Raw genomic sequence first — 19,817 nt, forward strand, 5'->3', positions numbered from 1 at the left:
AACAAATAGCTTTTGTCGGGTTGTGCGGCGTTTAAAAGACCCAAAACTCGGTGGTGGGAAAAGTAGGCTTTTTGGGTGAAAGCGTCCGTGTTTTAATATCCAGTTTGGAAATTACGGCTTCCGGGTTATGGGGAATAAATCCAACTCCCCTAAAACCCCCAGTTATATTTTCATTTGTTATAGAAACTTTGTACGCCGCTACAAAAGCCAAAAAAAAAACGATTTTACTAATGCTGTTAATATGGACCCGGATAAAGTTGTTGATTTTTTGTCCGTACGCCCGTTTTAAAACACCAAACATTTCGACGTTAAATGGTTGGGTTAGGTGAAATGAATGAGCAGGCAGGTAAAGTGGAATAATGCTGTAATTTTTGTAATAGCCCTCGAATTCCGGCGATTGGTGGCTGCCATGCCTATCGAGTACCAACATCCGATACGCGCTTTTTGTCCGCGATTTTGTATAATGATGGAAATGCTGAACCCAATCCAAACCTGTTTCGTTATTTGTCCATCTTTTAGCGGTGGTTTTTATACGCCAGGATGCGGGAAGACCGCCCTTTGTATACCAATTCGCGAGATGGTGGGCGCTTTTAACGATGATATATGGGGGCACGTCGTAGCCGTCGCCACTAATGCAGCAGATTGCAGTCGCCCATTTTCGATTGCCGGGCTGTACTTTTTTTGCTTTTTCCGCGTTTTTCGGACCCAGTTACGACCATATGGCCGCAAATCTGGCCCATTATAAAGCCGGTTTCGTCGAAGTTGTAAATGTCGCAATTTTGGATGCTATATTTGGCCTTTGTATTGGCAACCAGCCGAAATCACGCGTTTAACGCGTTAGAATTTTCGCAAAGGGCCCTTTGGAAGTTATAAACGCGACAAAAACGCGTTTTCAACTTTGTACGTCGCTGGATAAAGCGATAAGGCCATTCCTTCCCGACCGATCGCGCGTTTCGCGCGTTTCGCGCAGCCAAAATATTGTTAGCCATTGCGGCCACATCAGCGATTTAAGGCGGAAATCCTCGGGAATTTAAGTCCAATATATATTAAATAATTAACTCCTCTTCGCTTACTGTTAATTTTTAAGTATTAGGTCGACGGTCGGCCAAAGCCTTAACGCCTTTTATTTTGGCGTGTAGCGTAAAAAACGGGACACCATAACGTTTAGCTGCCGCTCGGATATTAATTATTTTAATCGATTGAAATTTATTAAGCGCAAGATTTATTTGCGTTTCGCGATTTGGTGATTCCATTACGAGTGGTGGAAAAAACACGTGTGGAAGTGGAAGGATGGTGCATATTGGAAAAATAATCAGGGTACCCATATAATCAGGGTTCTAAGGATCCACGTTATATATATGCATTATAATCGTAAGGGCAAATGCCCTTCAATGGTTTAAATATTTAATAATATAAACCTTGTAGGCGTTGCCGACCTTGGAAATAACGTGGGTATTTTATTTCTCCGTTAAATAGTAAAACTTGTTAAAACCCACGTATACACGTGCGTGGTAGGCGGGGGATTTTTCTAGCTCGGTGCTATTATATATAAATGTGTAACATATTTGTTATACGTTACGGGAGCAGGCAAAAATCGCGCCCCTGCCACCGTACGTTTATAAATGGGCTTCCACTTCCACCACTTTAAATGTTCGCAGGAAGCTTTGGAACTAAATATTATAGCGTTAGGGGGGAAATACCCACCATTGAAAGTTAGCACAGCGCTATATGCCTTGTGGGTGTTCCCGATTTTGGCAATAGCTTTTTAGAAAATAATCAATTTATTATGCCGTAGGTATTTAAAACTGCCCGCGGATAGTCAAATGGGTAAAAGCCAATATATTTAAACGGTTGCAAAGGGTGGTTTTTTCGCCTGGTATTTTTATATTTAATTTTAAAGAAAGTTTTAAAACAAAACGAATGGACGCTAAATAAATATTCAGCTAATGCTTTTTTTGTCAAATGTTGAGTTTTTCGACCCAAAAATCAAATTTCCTAACATTTGCCAACCGAAAATACCAGGGGGTTAGGGGATTAAAAAAATATTAGTTACTGCCAATACCGGCACGCCTCTCCTGCTCTTTCGCCTTTTTCTTTTCTCTCTCCGCCCTCTCTCTGGCCTGCTCCTCCAATCGTTTTAAACGCTCAGCTTCGCGACGAAGTCTTTCAATTTCTTTTCTTTGTTCATCGATCGAGCTTCGCGTTTCGAGTTGGCCAACGTGAATTACATCGAGGGCGTTGTTTGAGGTTGGAACGCCAATAACGCCAATAACGCAGATTGCCGCAGTGAAATAAATGGTAGAAAAATGCATTTTGAATATGGATTTTTGTAAATGTAATTGGAATAAAGTTGCTCAAAATTGTAAGCTGACGTGATATAAATATTTGCAATTTGGCGGGTTGTTGATAAAAGAAGAAAAAAATCTATGTTAGGGTGGATATAACGGGCTTTATATGTTTTTTACAATCCTGAAATTAGAAGTTCTAATTTAATTATAATTTATATTATTATTATTATTATTATTATTATTATTATTATTATTATTATTATTATTATTATTATTATTATTATTATTATTATTATTATTATTATTATTATTATTATTATTATTATTATTATTATTATTATTATTATTATTATTATTATAATATATGTTGTGATTTTTAGCAGTTTTAAACTTTGTTTCTTAAATTTAGAAACCGATGGTGATGTTGTTGAATAATAACACTTATCGCATGTGTTTTGTATTATTAAAATGTATAATAATAGTACCAGCTTGCCAATTATTAAGTTAATTTACTTAGTCGTGCAACTTCTATATTTATATATGTATTAAAATAAACACATTGCATATTTTTTGCACACCATGGGAGAAAGTAAAACTAATCCCTCCCCTGCTACCCTATATTTATGCGTGGGCTTTCACAAATTTAATCATCGCACGGAGCTTTAAGTATTTAAACTAATTATAAAAGGTCTCTTTTTCTAAAATAGTACCAAAGTGGGTGACAACTATAAAACCCACATTATTATTCTAGTATGTAAAGCGACATGTATTTTTACCTTTTTAATTACTAATGCTTTTGTTTTATTGTTAAAAACTAATTTCAAACAATTTAACGTTTGTTGGTAAAGGATAGGGTGCCCACAGCCCCAAATAACGGGCCAGCGGACTAACGAAGCAACTATATTGATTTACTTCCTATTCTGTCAATCGATTTGTGTAAGGTTACAAAAATAGGTTTGTCAACGGTAGGAGGCCCTTTCAGAGGGACCTACCCTCCTGTTGGCTGTCGATAACTAATGCATACGCAAATGTACGTAATTATAAACAGACTGCGGGACCTTAGGGTTTTGATTCGCGTTTTAGTTTTATTCTAAGCTATTTTGCTACTTGTTTTGTCGTTCGAAGGAAATAAAATAGAAACATAATAATCGGGAAAATAAAACCGTATAAAAGAAAAAGAAAAAAGAAAAGAATATTTTTAAATAAAAATTATGAATGAAAAAAGGGGGAATAAATAAAAGAAAACAAAAAATCAAAAACAAAAATAATAATAAAAACAAATATAAAGATCAAAACAAAAAAAAAACAAAAAAAAACAAAAAAAAATAAAATAAAATAGAACAAAACCAGAAAAAATAAAATTAAACAAAACAAAATAAAACAAAATAAGGCAAAAATAAATATAAAATATAAATAAAAACAAAACAAAACAAAAATTAAAAATAATAATATGATAAAAATAAAAGTATTACCCACTACGTACGGGGGCGGCTATTAGCAATCGAAATTCCTGCTGTCGTCCTCGACCGTAACAGAATTAACGAAGTGGACGTATCCAGCCAATGGGCTGCAACGGGACCTATTAATTTTTGGAGCTGTTTATAAGCCTGTGCTGTATTTTTTCCATAAGGCCTCCGGCGTTTATTATAATTGGATGGAAAAATGGATCCAAAAAGTGATATTTCCGTCCTTTATTATTGGCTGCGTTCGTTAACGTGTTTAACAGGTTTATATTACCGGAATCCTTATTAATTGCAACGATTTGCACGTCGTAATAATATTTGGATATTCCGTTAATAACGGCAAAATCCGCCCTAAGGCCGTTTTGGCCGGCACGGGTCCCGGAGCGAATGGGGGTTGTAAAAAGGTTTCCGGTATCGTTATGGCCGTTAAGGCTAGGGTTAGGAATATTTCCGTTATTTCCGTTATTTTCGTTGTTTAAATCGGGTTCGATTCCGACTCGGAAACCATCGTTCGGAACCAACAACCTACGGCTTGGCAGTTGTTTTTCCATTTCAATCGCAGGATAAAGTAACGCAGCGCAGCGTAATGGATCTTGGATGTAATAAATGGTTATCATAAGTGGCCGACAACTGCCCCGCGTGCCCCAATCGTATGCAGCATCAACCATACTTGAAGTTGGCCCTTTGAAACAAAAAAATGCAGGGTAGGGGTGTTACGGAGTGGCGTGCCTGGGCGACTGCCAACCGTGACTAGCTCCACCTCACGTGACAAGGCGCCAGGGTGAGTTTGTTATTTGCTCGCTTAGGCGCGCGTGTACGCGATTGGCACTGCGTGCCTTTTTTCTTCCTTTATACTTAGCTTTAGATCTTCGAATAGAATCGCCCCTATATTGCAGCCTTGTCTCTTTGGGATCGCTTTCGTGACATTATCTAAAGCTCAACCAATCAGCTACCGGGAACGGTATAATAATATTCACGATACCGAAGAAAAAACACAAACGCCTATAAGGCACGATACCGAAAAAGAAACACGAACGCCTATGAGGCACGATACCGAAATGACCAAGAACGACGCCGAACGGCAGCCGACCGCCCAGTTGGGAAGGCAAGAGGTCGAATCTGACCACGGTCGCCCCGAGACAGGTCCCCCCCCGCGCAGAGCGCCAGCGTCAGCAGCCTACGGTACGAACACGGGCCCAGCGTCGCCCGTCGACCCGGGAGCGCGTGGGAAATACTGTGACGGTTAGGGGGGAGGACGAGACCAACGATTCCCGAGAAGACACCGACGAACCCGTTCGGTTAGATGATTGGGACCAGCGAGTTTTACCATCAATAGATATTGATGGGCCGACACGCAAAACCAACGAGGCTCCTCTTTCCGAGGAAGAACACCAGATGATAGTAGACGAATTGGAAGATCGCATTGCCCATATGCAGGACCAAATCGATTTACTAAACAACACCAAGCAAGAAAACGAGGCCACCATTTCGCGCCTGCTCCGCGAAGCCCGTTCCCGACGAGAAACTACCGCGATTACTATTGGTACCGGTTCCGGTGGTTCGCACCACAAATCCCGCGTAAAGGATCCTCCGACATTCTCTAATAACCCCGACAAAGACGAGGTTACTTTCGAGGTTTGGCACCGCCGGATCGAGAACAAGTTGTTGCTTGACGGAGCGCATTATCCCACCGATGCAGATAAGAGCGCCTACGTCGAGTCCCGTCTCGCAGGTGACGCCGCCGACACCTTGCTCCCTTACCTCAACGATACCCATCCCGATCAGATCACCACGTACGACGGTATAATGTGCCATTTGCGCGGGGAATACAAGGATACCAAACTCGAGGATACAGCGCGGGACGAATTGGACAAGCTGATTATGTCGACGAAGGACAAGTTTATGATTTTCAAGAACAAATTCGTCAAACTGGCAGGTCAGAGCGGCCTTCCGAAGCGAAGCTGGAAGCGGGAATTGCACCGCCGCCTACCTACCAACTTGCGAGTCGCAATGGTTATATACCACCAGGATACCAACGTCTCTTTTGACGCCTACGTCCGTACGGCCGATGGCATCTCCTATGACCTCACCAAAGCCTACGCCTCGCGGACCGAAGATAAGAATAAGACCAAGACCACCTCGATCAAGAAGACCACAGGAGGGTCTGTTATTCCACGTGCTGGAGGACCAGCCCGGACCACCGGAGGCGCTGTTGACGAGGGACAGAAGGGCAAACTGAGTGTGGAGGAGATGCGTGGACTTATCCGGACAGGCAAATGTTTCCAATGCCGTGAACCGGGCCACATTAGCAGGAACTGCCCCAACAGACACCGGTCGCCCCACCATTTCCGAGGACCGAGTTAACCAAATTATTGCAAGCTACCACGGAAAGGGTACCGATATGTTTGGAGAAGACGTCGTCATGTCGGAAAACTGATTGCCCTGGGGAAATTGGACTCCCTCCCAGGGAAGGTGTGGCCAACCACCGAGATGTGCGAATTGAGAGAAAGAATCGCTGCAAAGCAAAGGCTGCTGGAAGAGCCGATACCCTACGATTTCTTACGTAGATATCTAGGCGGCGACCCCATGCTTATAGCGACCAGCATTTCCCTGAATGGACTCAATTATAACACTCGTGCCTTGATTGACACCGGAGCAAATGGGTACGTTTTTATCAGCAAACAACTTGCTCGGCGACTGTACACAACGTTGAAAGCCCCTAAAATTGTCGGCTTCCACCCCCAAAAGGTTGGAGGCTATGACGGAAAAGCCTCGCAACAGATCGATACTGCTGCATTGGCCACTTTTGTAATACAGGGCCGGAGGTTCCGCGAAACGCCGATGCTGGTCTTGGATATGCCACAAGAGATGATCGTGGGACGACTCTTCCTGGCGGAGCACGGAATACTTACTGACTGTCGTCACCGACGGCTCCAATTCCCGGAAAGCCTACCCTCATTGGCGGTATGTTATCGAGATATCGACATGACCCAATCACCAGATCCGAGGTCTGTGAACCCCATACACCAGTCGGACGCGGATCGTCGAGATGCGGCCCTGGAAAAGAAAGATCAATCGGCCTCCCGACAACGAATGATACAACGACGAATCCAAGCCTTGGAAAAAATGACAGAACGCCCTCCGTCGATACCCCGGAGAGCAAAACTGCTGGCCAGGTCGGGACAGGCCTGGGAGATCCCCACGCCCCGGGAAACTTACGCCGATCCGAATTTACAGGAGATGCAACGGGAACTTTACGACCTGCCGAGGCCAAAGGTTGAAGTGACAAGCCTGAGTCATGCCCAAAGGAAAGAGATCAAAGAGGCCGAAGGTTCCTCTCGCATACAAAAGGATGCCAAAGGAAAATACATACTGAAGAGAGACGCGGTGGGTTGGTACAAAGACCGACAGGCAAGTGTCGCCATGATAGGCGCTATACAACTTATGCGTTCGGTGCAGGAGGATTCAGCCCTCTACTGCACCTCGATAAACGAAATCGACGATGTCCTGCGGCAGAAGAATGCCGAGAGGCTGCTCCCTGATGACGACGGAGACCTGCGGGCGATGTTGTTAGAAAGAGTTCCAGAACATTACCACGACCTGTTAGACGTGTTCAGCAAAGTGGAATCCGATCAGGTCCCGCCTTTTCGACCGGGATCAGACCATAATATACAACTCGAGGGTGACCCCAAAACATTGGGATATAGTCCACTTTACAAGATGACGGAGGAAGAGTTGGAAGCTTGCAGGAAATATCTCCAAGAGAACCTCCAGAAAGGTTTTATAGAGCCAGGATCGACCCCGTGGGCCGCCCCCATCCTGTTCGCACTAAAAGGCGATGGAGGACTCCGGTTTTGCGTCGATTATCGAAAACTGAACGCCCTTACCAAAAAAGACGTCTGTCCTTTACCGTTAATCGAGGAGACACTGGCCCGGATCTCCAAGGCTCGATTCTTCACCATGATCGACATTAGGCAAGCTTTCCACCGGATCCGCATGAACCCGGAACATCGAGATTACACAACCTTTAGGACCCGATACGGGACCTTCCGGTATAATGTGTTACCTTTTGGTCTCACTAACGGGCCGGCCACGTTCCAGAAGTTCATCAACGAGATCCTGATGGAGTATTTGGACGATTTCTGTTCCGCTTATATGGACGACATTCTGATTTTGAGCGAGACTGAGGAGGAACACCAGACTCACGTCCGGAAAGTCCTGGAAAGGCTCAAAGAGGCTGGACTCCAGGCTGACATCAAAAAGTGCGAGTTCCACGTCACAGAGACACGATTCCTGGGCTTTATTATAGGCACCAAGGGCGTCGCTGTCGACCCAGATAAGGTAGCCGCCGTGAAGCAGTGGGCACCACCCACTACCGTGAAAGGAGTGCAGTCCTTCCTAGGGTTTTGCAATTTTTACAGAAAGTTTGTCCCAGAGTACAGCCGGGTAGCCAAACCGTTGACGAATTTGACGAAAAAAGCGGTGCCTTTTCAATGGGACGAACATTGCGGCGTGGCTTTCGATACACTGAAAAAGGCGTTAACTTCCGCACCCGTCCTTGCCCATTACCAAGCGGATTACGAAACAAGGGTAGAGACTGATGCGTCCGGAGGAGTGGTGGCCGGAGCGTTGCTGCAGCAGAACCCAAACACCCAAGAATGGCATCCGATCGCATTCTTTTCCGAAACTATGCAGCAGGCGGAACTCAACTACCCCATCCACGACAAGGAATTGCTAGCAGTCGTTAGGGCGCTGAAAACCTGGAGACCAGAGCTAATGGGCACCAAAAAGAAGTTTGTGGCGATTACTGATCATAAGGCCTTGGAATACTTTTCTACGAAACGGTTGCTCAACTCCCGGCAAGCGGCCTGGGCCGACTTCTTTTCCCAATATAATTTTGAGATCACTTACCGCCCTGGCAGCGAGAACGTGCTGGCAGATGCTTTGACCCGCAAGGCAGAGGATGTACAAAATCAAAAAGAACGTCAGGAAGCAGAACGCTACATGGCTATTTTCCGCCCTGTCGACAGTGCTGGCGACGACCTTTATGTGGTCAACCCATTTTCATATTGGCAAACTGTTGCCGATGGCGGTTTCGGAGTGCTGTTGGCAGCGATCGAACCAACTGGCGCAGCTGGACAACTGCTGTTCGCTGAAGAGGTGCTCAGGGCCAACGAGCATTCACCACTGCTAGAACAGTACCGAATTAAGGCCCGTAACCCCGAAGAGAAGCACTGGACGCTGTTGCACGACAGACACGTACTGTACCGAGGGAGATTGGTGATCCCAGGCGACGGGGAATGGCCCGCCAAAGTGATTCGTGAAGTTCATGGGACTATTGCTACGGCCCACCCTGGCCGCAATAAGACCCGCCGTTTGGTGGCACAGCAGTTTTGGTGGCCAGGCATGAGCGGAATGGTGGACCGCTATGTCGCCAACTGCTCCTGTCGATCAGCCAAAGTTCCGAGAGATAAGACCCCTGGGCTTTTACAACCCTTACCCGTGCCGGATCGACAATGGAGCACCGTCGTCGTAGATTTTAAATCAATGCCCAAGTCGAAGTCGGGAAATGATAACCTGTTTGTAATGATCGATGCGCTGACGAAACGGTCGTGGGCCGTTCCATGCACAAGGACGGCTACCGCAAAGGATGCAGCCATGATGTACTACGAGGGTCCTTACCGCATTTATGGTTTACCCACGAAAGTCGTTTCCGACAGAGGTCCGCAGTTCGTATCAGATTTGATCGACGAGATGTCCAAGATCTTGCAGATTAAGTGAAAGCTTTCGACGGCCGGGCACTCCCAAACAGCAGGGCAAGCAGAGATTATGAACGCCTACATCGACCAAAGGTTGCGCCCTCATATTAACCATTTCCAAGACGATTGGGACAAACGTATGCCCGCAATCGATTTGGTGCAGGCAACGCTACCCCATGACTCTCTCGGAGGATTTTCACCTTTCGAGATTGGAAACGGCTACCCGGCCCATATGCATTTGGATTGGACGCAAAGTGTCACGGCCAGGGTAAGCATAGCACGGAAGCTAGTCTATTGGCACCTATCGACGAAGATTCTACTCTGAGGAGAGGAAAGGAAACAAACAAAGTTCTGAGCTCGACGCGACGTCGATGAAGGTATCATCCTGGTGGGTCGTTGGTCAGGGGTCAGGGTTAGGGTCTGGTGATCTCATGGTCCAAATGTCACACAAGTTAGGAATGCGGCTGTTTATAGTGTTTGTGATATGCCCCATCATCTCGTATGATAGTCTTTGGATACACCGCAAAAAATGGAGTGATTAAGACATAGTGGTTCCGGGGTATGGTCCCAGAAATCTTTTCGCCCGCGCAGCCCTTTTGTACAAGAATTTTCATGTTGTACCCTTGCCAGTTTATCTCCACAGTGTCCCCTGCATATGCACTGTCAAGAGACTGGGCTGTTTTACTTATGTCGTCCGGCATAAGGTTAACTTTACAAATTGGGCCTTTGTTTGTTGAAGTCTTTGGGGGTTCGACAGGCTGTAGAGCCTTATTTGGCGAGGTTCGAGCTAGTTCCCCGCCGGGTAAAGGGTTGGCGGTAGCGTGGTTGAGCACAAAGGCCGATATGGTAGCGATCGTCGTATAAAAAGTGGGAAATTGCATGATGGTGGTGTTTGATTCTGTGTTTCAAAAAGTAGCAGAATTTGAACGAAAGTGATAATAAGTTAAATTTGATAATAGGAAAAACCAAAAGGGTGTTCTTCGGTGTGAAGCTCCGAGTTTATATAATAATTGAAATTCTTGAAAAGTTAACGGGATATTTAAAAAAAGCAATTAAAATTTAGAAAATTAATAAAAATGTTGGCCGGGTTTAGAATTAATAGTAAATAAGTAAGTTATTTTTATTCCTCCCTACTCTATCTCTCATAATATATATTAATAGCAAACGCTCTAATTCTGTAATTATCCCAGCGATGGCCCCTGCTAATTTAATATATTTTGAAAAACTTTTGCAGGATTTCAGGGGAGTTTTAATCCGCATACAAGTTGGCAGAAATAAATGGATTGCGATATAAGTTACATAAACAAATTCCAAAAATATAGTAGCTTATTTTTAGTTTTTAAAGTCGGGAACGCCGAGGGTGGGTATTATACACACTATTAAAATTGTTAAAATATAGCATGTTAAAGGAATTACCGTTGAACTACTACGATATAATTATCGTTTGCGGCCACGGTACTTATTAATCTCAGGGCTCATCCCTGAAACCCAGAGCTCTGTCACGGCCAGGCATACATTGGAGAACCTCAGTGTATTAGGCGCTATCGACGAAAATTCTAAACTGAAGAGAAGAGAGAAATTACAATTGACGACGCGCTGGAGAGACGCGTTTAAATCCGGGGTCAGTGGACCCTTTATCCGATCCCTGGCTCGGCGTGGAGCCGAGTCGTGATTCTGAGGGTAGGTCTGGGGGCCTGATCCTCACAGAACCTAACGTTTTTAAACCATTGGTTTGTAACGTTTCGATATTCGTTTCTGTCGATTTGGCGGAATTAAGGGTAAACGGGCTTTGCTCGATTATTTTGGCTATTTTGCTTTTAACCCCGGCCGTTTTGGATAAAATATATACGTCGTCCAAATAAGCCGTTATATACGTATATGGGAACGATTTATGGATCGATTCCAACGTAGGTCGAAAAGCAAGGCTAAATAACAACGGGCCTAGGGGATCGCCTTGGCGAATACCTTGTGCACTGGCCAAAACGGATCCGTTTTCCGTTATTAAAATCGACGGTTGATTATAAGCCCAACAGGTGGAACGGTAAAAAACAGGGGCGCATTTAGCTACGGACGAGGCTATTGCAGCCCTGGGTACGCTATTAAACTCGTTTTTTAAATCGAGAGAGATAATCGATTTTATACCGTTAATGTTTGGGCGCATTATTGCTTCTTCGAGGGTAAAAATAGCCGGTTCGACGCCTCCCACGCTACTAACCCCTAATTGGCACGGTAATAAAATGCCCGGTTTATACAAGATATTTAAAACAGCTTTAAAGGCTATTTTATATAATAGGTCCCCAACGGCGATAGGGCGTACGCCGCCGTCGGGTTTGGATAACCCTATTAAACGCGAGGCGCATAATAAATCCCTACCCGGGGCGGTGCCCTGGCGAATCATATCGGCTAATAAACGTAAGGCCGGAATAATGTCGTTTTGGGTAGGTATTTTAATGGTTGCGTCTAATAACGATCTAGTCCACCCGCTAAGGCCCGGAGCTTTTTCCCGGCTAATAGACGAAATGGCTAACGTGATAGCTTTTTCGGTAATTTGCCTGCCCGGTATTGGTTGGGATTTGGTATTAAACGGGTTATTTTGTCCAATAGGATGTTTTTCCCGTAAAATATTTAACGACTCCGGGGTTTCCGGGGCACGGTCATCAGCACAACCAGCCAACTTATACTTTCATTTTCTCCATTATCTTCGACACTTATGTTATGTCTACATCCTTACCAAACCTCCTTAGATACACCCAAAACACACAACAGCCGTGACTGGGTGTGCGTCAGAGTTTACACGACTGCTAAATAGAACTAGCTGTGTCATCCCCCACGATGGCTGTTCTAGCTTCAGACTATTGCCTCATTTTGCATTTGAATAGGGTCAAAGTAATCGAGTCTGTGAGTTCTGGCCATTCACAAACCACAGCTGGCTTACAGTACTTCGGACCTGCTCCTCACCCCGCAACATCAGCAGAACCTGCAGTTTCTAGAGGAAACTCCCATGAGAAGGCCGCTATCAGACATCTAGTGCCAGAACTTCAAGGGAATCCTATGAAAATAACCATTAATGGTATCCCAACCAGCAAGACCCTGCAGGTAGATATTTGGCTTGACTTTCCAGACAACGCTGTGGCAGGGCCAAAAGGCCATCTCAACCTGGCTTCTGAAGAGGAACACCTATCCGTAAACCACCCATGTTGCCGTCAAAGTCCTCTCAGCCCGGCAGCTGCCGACGATAGGGGCACATTTAACCATACAATTTCGACAAATACCACGGCTGCTTACCACGCTCATGGCAACACAACAAGCTTCAATCAGCCATCACAGCCTGTGCAAGACGGCAGACTTTCACCGGTCGAGGGCATCGCGAAAAGTAAGTCTTGCCCCGATTGCAGCTGGATAACTTTATGTTAACAACTTGCTAGGGAACTATACTTGAACCTTTTAGTTCAGTCGGCCAATACCAGCCATCTACACCTACAGTCCCAAATTCCTCCCCCGATTTGTCTCACATAGCCCGGCGACAAGTTTGAGCCCTGGTGAACTGGATACTAGGGCAAGAGCCACTGCGACACTCCGACACTACGCCTTGAATGTTTCTGCGACTCGGAAAAATGATGCCGCAAATCCTCTAAGTGGACTTAATTTATTAGCAAACGCTGCAGAGAACGCCTCGCCGACGCCGCAACGTTCTATGGGGCGCATCGTTTCACGGAGCCAGAGCGTGTATCCTTGCTCGGATGGCCATCTCCAGCACCAGAGTGACAGAGTTGTGTCGAACTATAAGGTGCCCCTGAAGCGTAAGCCAGATGTGGTCATTGGCACCAGCGGGGGAGATGGGAAGCGTCAAAAAGCAATTCACACATTGATAAGCACCAGTAACTTGTTGCAGTCAAACAATAGAAAGCAGCAGCCATTGCGGAACCGAATACCTTCGAGTCGGCGCTTGATAACTGGGACAATTTCCTCCCAGCAAAATCTTGAGCCTACCAACGCACCATCCGGTAGTCGATGGGTAGATGACGGATTGTCGGACGACGAATTCTCCAGCAATGACGACTAGCGCTCCACAAGCCTGGGAGGTGAATACGGGATCCAAAACCATGTGCAAAACGGAGTTGCGGTCACGTTAGGGCAGCACTCACCAAGGAGATACTATATTCGCAGTTTGTTGAAGCCTAAACTTTTGGCTTGCTCCCGAGTTTCAGCCGTTCCGCCAATAACAAGCACCCAGTGTTCTTTGTATTTCGGGATCAGCTGCAAAAATCCAAAACCTCTTCACGATGAAAGCATGGTGGAAGAGAGTGGTGGAATGATATTGGAACAAAGTCATAAGGTGAATTGGGAAGTTCATCGAAGTAAGAATTGCCGAGTGATGGACCGCTAGAGACCGGTGGAACTCTGTAAAATGCTGTGCCAAATGGGTCAGACTGCCCGCAAGACTCCCTAGTTATTTCCGTATGACAGCTCGACAAAATCCACCAGAGCTGGCAAGATTGTGGGTGGGAAGGGCCGTGAAGAGAAAAATATTTCGAGAGCGCACCAAGTTGCGGCTTCGCGTCAGTGTTAGACCATAGGCCTTGGTCAACCCTTAATGTAACCAGCTGAGCATCGTGCAGCTTTCCTATGCCCATTGTTATTGTTTTGTTTTACTGTTCGCCTGATCTCGAGATCACTGGATTGCTATCCACAGCACTGCATAATAGGCAGCCCAGCTCTTCGTGCAACCACGACCTTATATGCCCGTAAATACGCTCACTTCAGCCACCTCTTGATCCGTCCGCGGATCTCCGGCAGAGGTCGATGTAGTCGGAGATGAGCAGGATATCGCACTGGAGCCCAAGGGCTGAGGCTTCGATGAGGCTGCCCATCTGGATCGCAGCCTGATCAAAGGCAAAATCCCCCACGCCTCCACGTCGCTGTCTATTGATGAAGGAGACAAGGTTGGACACGCGTTGGTACGGCTGCTCATCCCTCCCGACTTGGTCCAGGTATTTAAGAATCTGGCTTCTCAAGGATTTGAGGCGTTTGTGTCGAGTCAACCCGGTCAACCTCAAGAGATGAGACATCTGCTCCTGGCGTGAGCCCTCCAGGTTGTATTGTTCCGAGGCAGCAGTGGTGAAGACGAAGTCTTTTTTCGTTCTCTCATCCAGTTCATCGCGAGCTCTGAGGAACCTTTCAGAGAGTGTTTTCGAAACGCCATTGGCCCAGGCGATAAACTTCTTGGTTGACTCGTCCAACAGACCACGGCGCACGATTCTACCATAGCGTGAAATTTTCCGTAGAGACCCGCGGCAGGTGGGGCATGCCTTGATCGAGCCGTCCAGACCAAACGGGTGCGGAACGCTGGTTATGGCAACTGGCAGTCCCTCTTCCGAGATTTGATAGAAGATGCCGAGTTCCATCTGACCGTCAATTGTGGTGTAGGTGAGGAAATGGCCACAGTCGGGAAAGATGCAAGGGTTCTCGTCAAGGTCTATCATACTGTATTTATCAAAAGTGATAAGATCGACAACTTGGTTTTTGACCTCATCCGAGGCGCATTGCTGGCAGAAAATCTGCTCGGGACAAGCCTCGCCGCAGACAGAGGGACCTTTGATCACGTTAGAGATGCAAACAGCGACGAGTAAATGGATAGCCGATGAACTCACACTGGTGTCCACAACTCAGCAGCTCGCCGCATCGCTTGGTGCAGGGGACCCAATCGCACGGGGCGGCACATCTGGTAGAGGGTTAGCCACGACCTCGGCTCAACCTTTGCAGCAAATCTTGGAGATACTTAAGGCATACTGCACTTGGAGTGCGGGCAGCTTGATGAGCATATCTCTTTGGCGCATGGGGCGCAAGGCTCGTGGCATGTCTTGCCGCACTTGGAGTGCACGCATTGATTTTGGCAAGGCGAGGGGCAAGGCAAACAGTCGGCACCTTGGTGACAGACCGCTTCGCAGCGATGGTTACAAGCGTTGTAGTCCCGCCCGCATACTTGTTGGCAGGCTGTCAAATGGTCAGTCACGACTTTACCGCCTTCTCTCCTGAAGCAGTTGGAGCATTTTGCCTTGCAAGCGTGTCCACAAGGCTGTCGAAATCCGCATTCCGATCTGCACGAGTAGCTGTCACTGCTGACGTCCCTATGGCAGGGCAATTTGACCTTGTGCCGGCAGCCAGAGACGAGCTTCTCCACCGTGACTGAACACTGTATGGCGTCCGGGTCCTGGGCCCTCCAGCATTCTACAGTGTCGATGGCATGTCCGCATGGAAGACTCAGTCCGGCATTGCAGATGGCTTCGGTACACATGGTGCCGCAGGGCTCGCCACACCGCTTGCGACATGGGTGTGTGCAATTCTTTTTGGGCCTGGGACAGTCCTTCATGCATTTGAAAGTGTCGTGGAGAAATGCAGAGTGGCAAGATCCCGTGCATGAGTGCCCGCAGTCGAGTCTGCGGTCACAGCGAACGTTGCATCCCCCGTCTGGCGAGAACTGGACGAAGTGGTCCGGCTGCGAGACCAAACTCCTGGTTTCGGGATGTCTGGGGTACTGCAGCTCCAGCTCCCTGCCGATATTACCTTTGTGGCCGAGAATCTCGATGACCTGCGTCCACATTGGGACATTACTGCATGTATGGGAATTGCCAATGATGTACATGCCGTGTCTGGCTCGAGAAAGCAAAACGTTGATGCGGTTGGAGACGCTGAGAAATCCGCACTTTTTTTCCTTGTTGCTCCGGACAAGCGACACGATGACGACATCTGCCTCCTCGCCTTGAAAGTTGTCCACAGTTGCAGCGCGGATGCCATCAAGCGCCGATATTTTAGCCGGACTTTTCTTATTTCTTGACAATTTATCATCAACATCAACTTCCAAACTGGCCAGGTCCTCGGTGTCACGGTCGTTGACAGTGATCTGCATAGATGAGCCAAGCTTTTGCTGGAACTTCTTGAGTTGACCCGGATATGGCGTCAAGACGGCGATCTCCCCAGACTTGTAGACACCCTGTCGTATTAGATGCGAGACTAGTGCAGACACCATGTCGATTTCGAACTCATTCGAGTAAAAGGTTTCAATGGCATCCTGAGAATTATTCCAGCCGGACTCTGGGTGTTCATGGTGAAGCCAGAACAGGCGTTTCGTGATCCCAGGAACGCGTGGATACTCTGCAACCGTATTTGAATCTGCCAAGGTCGGGTACAGAGTCGACTGTACGAGCTCCGAGATGGAAGGATGCATGCGCCTCTGGGTATCAAGTACGCTGAATGGGAGGCTCGGCATACCGGGTATGCTAGGCCGTACCAGTCTTTCGAAAAGTGAGACATCTAGCGAATATTTGAGGCCTGCCGGGTTTGCTCGCTGTAGCCTCCAATCCTGAATTTGAGGTCGAAGTTGGAGATGATCCCCGATGAGGATCGCATGTTCGATGGTCGGGAGCAGCGCAGTCAGGAGGTGAGCCTCTAGGACCTCGCCGGCTTCTTCGCAGACGAGCACCTTTCCGTTGACACGTCGGAGAAGCTCGAGATTCGTAGCCAGCCCGGTAGTGGTGATCCCAATGATGTTGGCCTGTTGAAGGCATCGCAAGTCGATCGCGCTGCGCACACGCTGGTTGCGTTCTCTTGAAGCCTCGTATTCATTGTGCGCAGCTGTTAGTGGGTCGAGTACTGGTAACATCGCCTGGCCAAGCCAACTCTGGTAGAGTGTGACTCGCTCATGGTGCGTCATATTATTGAGTTCTGAACGGTGCAATTCATCGAGCGGTCGACTGGGGTTTCTCCCTGTCTTACCAACTCGTAGCCAAGTTTGCATGGCTTTCTTACGCCCATGGCGAATCGTTTGCCAAACGCCACCGTCGTCGTCCTCGCCCCCGGTCATATTCCCGCTGGCCGATCCAAATATTTCGTCCTGATGCGCTGTGATGGATGGAGAGGAAACTCCTGATTTTCTCGTTTGTGTTGAGGTGCTTAAATGTTTTGACTTTCCTCTGGACATGTTCAGTTTCGGATTAAAGCATCTCGATCGAACCCCAAAGAGCCTTGCCCTCGACTTGCATCCGTGTCATCTGTCTCACCACCTCTCTCAAATTGATGGGCTGGAGCCTTTCTGATTTTGACCGGGACCTGATGCGTATGATGTTTTGGCAGCCCTTGTCAATCAAGTGCTCCAGCAACTGATCCAGGGCCTGGTTGGTGTAGCAGACGCACAAAATTGGTCCTAGATTAGCTCGGGTCTTACTCGCCAGCGGCACTTTGATGATGGCTTCACCGATGTAGCTTTTCCCAGTCCCCGGCGGCCCTTGGATCAAAGCGAGTGATCGGCTAAGTAAGTCTATAATGGCTCGAAACTGCGTCAGGTCAAGGGTGGTGTGCTGGCAGAGAGTGGCGAGATCGAAAAAGTCACCAGGCCTGTGCCTTATCTCTGTGCCAATGCTTGTCAGGCAGCCGAGGTTGTATGAAAATCCAGGCCTTTTGGTGTAGAGCGGCGCGTCGAGGGTGGGTGTCTCGTCGCCGACGCTCAGAGAAATGAAATTTCTGAACGGCATGTTAAGCTCTTGCGACATGGACTGGAAAGCCCTAAGGGGTGGAGCAAAGGAGGGCAGGAGAATGGACGGGAACTCGAAAAGCTGTCGTCGTTGCCTGGTTTCCATGCTCTTGAGCCACACCAAGGACTTTTGGACCTCTGCAGCCTTTATGTCTACCATTCGAAGATGGACAAAGGCATGACGGCCATCATCGCACAAGCTATACCGAGGTTCGTAATTTTCGTCTGTCGCTTGCGTCTGAGCAGTAACTTCGGGCCCCGAAGCCGTCCGGTTGGTGGATCTGGATACCTGCAGAAAGATGACGTTGTAGGTTTCGTCCACAATGCAGACGAGTGCTCCATTTTCAAGTCTTTTGGTTGTATCCCACCATGTAGCTCGTTGCGATTTCTCAAGATTTCGGGCTCCCTTGGGCTGATCGATCCTGATAATAAATTCCAGTCCCGTACGACGGTCGAATGTAACATCGACAGCTGTTGCATTATCGTAACTGATGACTTTGGTGCGGATTTCAACCTCCGGCCTGTTCGACTCTAGCTGACTGCGGATGGCGCTGCGCAAGTCGTGCGGAGTATCCTCGCGAATAAGTCGAAAGTGGCGGTCCAATAAGCCGCCAAGACCCGGGATATGATGCTGCGAGGGGTTTGTGGTCGGCAGGTATTCGTCACGGCACGACAGGATCTCCTCGTATGTTGGCATCAAATTGATATTTTTAATGTCGGCGTAGTCGTTGTCGTGACGCCGACCCTGATGAGAGAGTGCCCCAGGAAGGTCCTGGCTAAGTGTGAATGCCGCAGCGGCGCCCGTTGCTTGCGACCTGAAACGCTGTGCGTTCGGAATCGATTCACCGACCTTCAGGCGGCGAAAGATGTACTCGAGAAATTTGTTGGCTTGCAAGGAGTAGAAATCCTCTGTTCCGGAGCCAAAGACATTAGATCTAATGCGAAGGTCCCGGGCAATGGATTCAAAGTTCGCACTGACGACGTTGGAAGAGCTAGTATCAATAGCTTTTGCCAGCACCCTGCAGGACAGAGAGAGAGCCTCTAAGCTGGAAGTGGGGGTACTGAGGAAGGGTAGCTCTACCCAGTGATCGATGAGATGGATAATGAAATCGAAAAGTTGCTTGAGACGGGTCGCATCAAGCCCCAGAAGTGTGCGGTAAATCATGGCAACCTCCTGCTCCAGGACCACAGACTCGACGATGCTTCGGTGTAGGATGGTGTTAAAGAATGGCAAAACGCGCAACTGCCACAGCGTGACTTTTTGCGAAAGCGACTTTTGGGATGTCAAATCCTGTACCATGTCTCTTATAATTACTAGCTTGGTTTCGGTGGCCAGTTCCTTGATGACTTGTTGAGTTAGAGTGAGGTCGCTCTCAACCAGCTATGCAGCTTGGAGAAAGAATTGGTCCGTGATGCCATCGTTCGGGATCCTTGGCTGCGGCCGCAGCCGCCTCCATTCATTGAACTTGTCTCTTTGGAGATCTGAGGCACGAGCCGACTGCCTGGGCCGGTCGTTGGACAGGTCATTGGACTGGCCATTGGCATCGTGAGAAAACTTGCAGGCTAGGCCATAGCGGCAAGTCCCCGATCTAGCCCAAAATCGACAGGGTCGAGAGGATTGAGAATATCTAGTGGGTGATAGGGCGTGTTCGGTGGCACAGCACTCAGGCTAGACTTCCAGCAGAGTCTCGCCTTGCGTTTGCGGGCATTTCAGCAAGGTTTTGTTGCTGCAGCGAGGCCAAGCAGAGTGTTGAAGCGATTTTAACCGTGAGAAAATGTA

General features: G+C 47.6%; 3 protein-coding genes across 3 annotated transcripts; 1 reads left to right on the forward strand and 2 right to left on the reverse strand.

The window, feature by feature from the left end:
• Positions 1 to 3,870: 3,870 nt before the first annotated feature.
• Positions 3,871 to 4,302, reverse strand: PgNI_02594 (uncharacterized protein; the record flags this gene model as incomplete). Its single annotated transcript, XM_031122656.1, has 1 exon — positions 3,871 to 4,302. The coding sequence occupies one exon, from the start codon at positions 4,300 to 4,302 to the stop codon at positions 3,871 to 3,873; it is 432 nt and encodes a 143-aa protein (XP_030986488.1).
• Positions 4,303 to 4,809: 507 nt separating this feature from the next.
• PgNI_02595 (uncharacterized protein) lies at positions 4,810 to 6,115 on the forward strand (the record flags this gene model as incomplete). The annotated part of the gene is given in 2 exon segments (XM_031122657.1): positions 4,810 to 4,894; positions 4,911 to 6,115. 2 exon segments carry the CDS (start codon positions 4,810 to 4,812, stop codon positions 6,113 to 6,115), a joined length of 1,290 nt encoding a protein of 429 aa, XP_030986487.1.
• Positions 6,116 to 12,934: 6,819 nt separating this feature from the next.
• Positions 12,935 to 19,337, reverse strand: PgNI_02596 (uncharacterized protein; the record flags this gene model as incomplete). Its single annotated transcript, XM_031122658.1, has 7 exons — positions 12,935 to 13,569; positions 13,656 to 15,103; positions 15,162 to 15,232; positions 15,449 to 15,504; positions 15,635 to 17,142; positions 17,317 to 17,409; positions 17,522 to 19,337. 6 exons carry the CDS (start codon positions 19,335 to 19,337, stop codon positions 14,271 to 14,273), a joined length of 4,377 nt encoding a protein of 1,458 aa, XP_030986486.1. The 3' UTR covers positions 12,935 to 13,569; positions 13,656 to 14,270.
• Positions 19,338 to 19,817: the final 480 nt, after the last annotated feature.

Source organism: Pyricularia grisea, assembly GCF_004355905.1.
Source record: "Pyricularia grisea strain NI907 chromosome Unknown Pyricularia_grisea_NI907_Scaffold_1, whole genome shotgun sequence".
Classification (NCBI taxonomy): Eukaryota; Fungi; Ascomycota; class Sordariomycetes; order Magnaporthales; family Pyriculariaceae; genus Pyricularia; species Pyricularia grisea.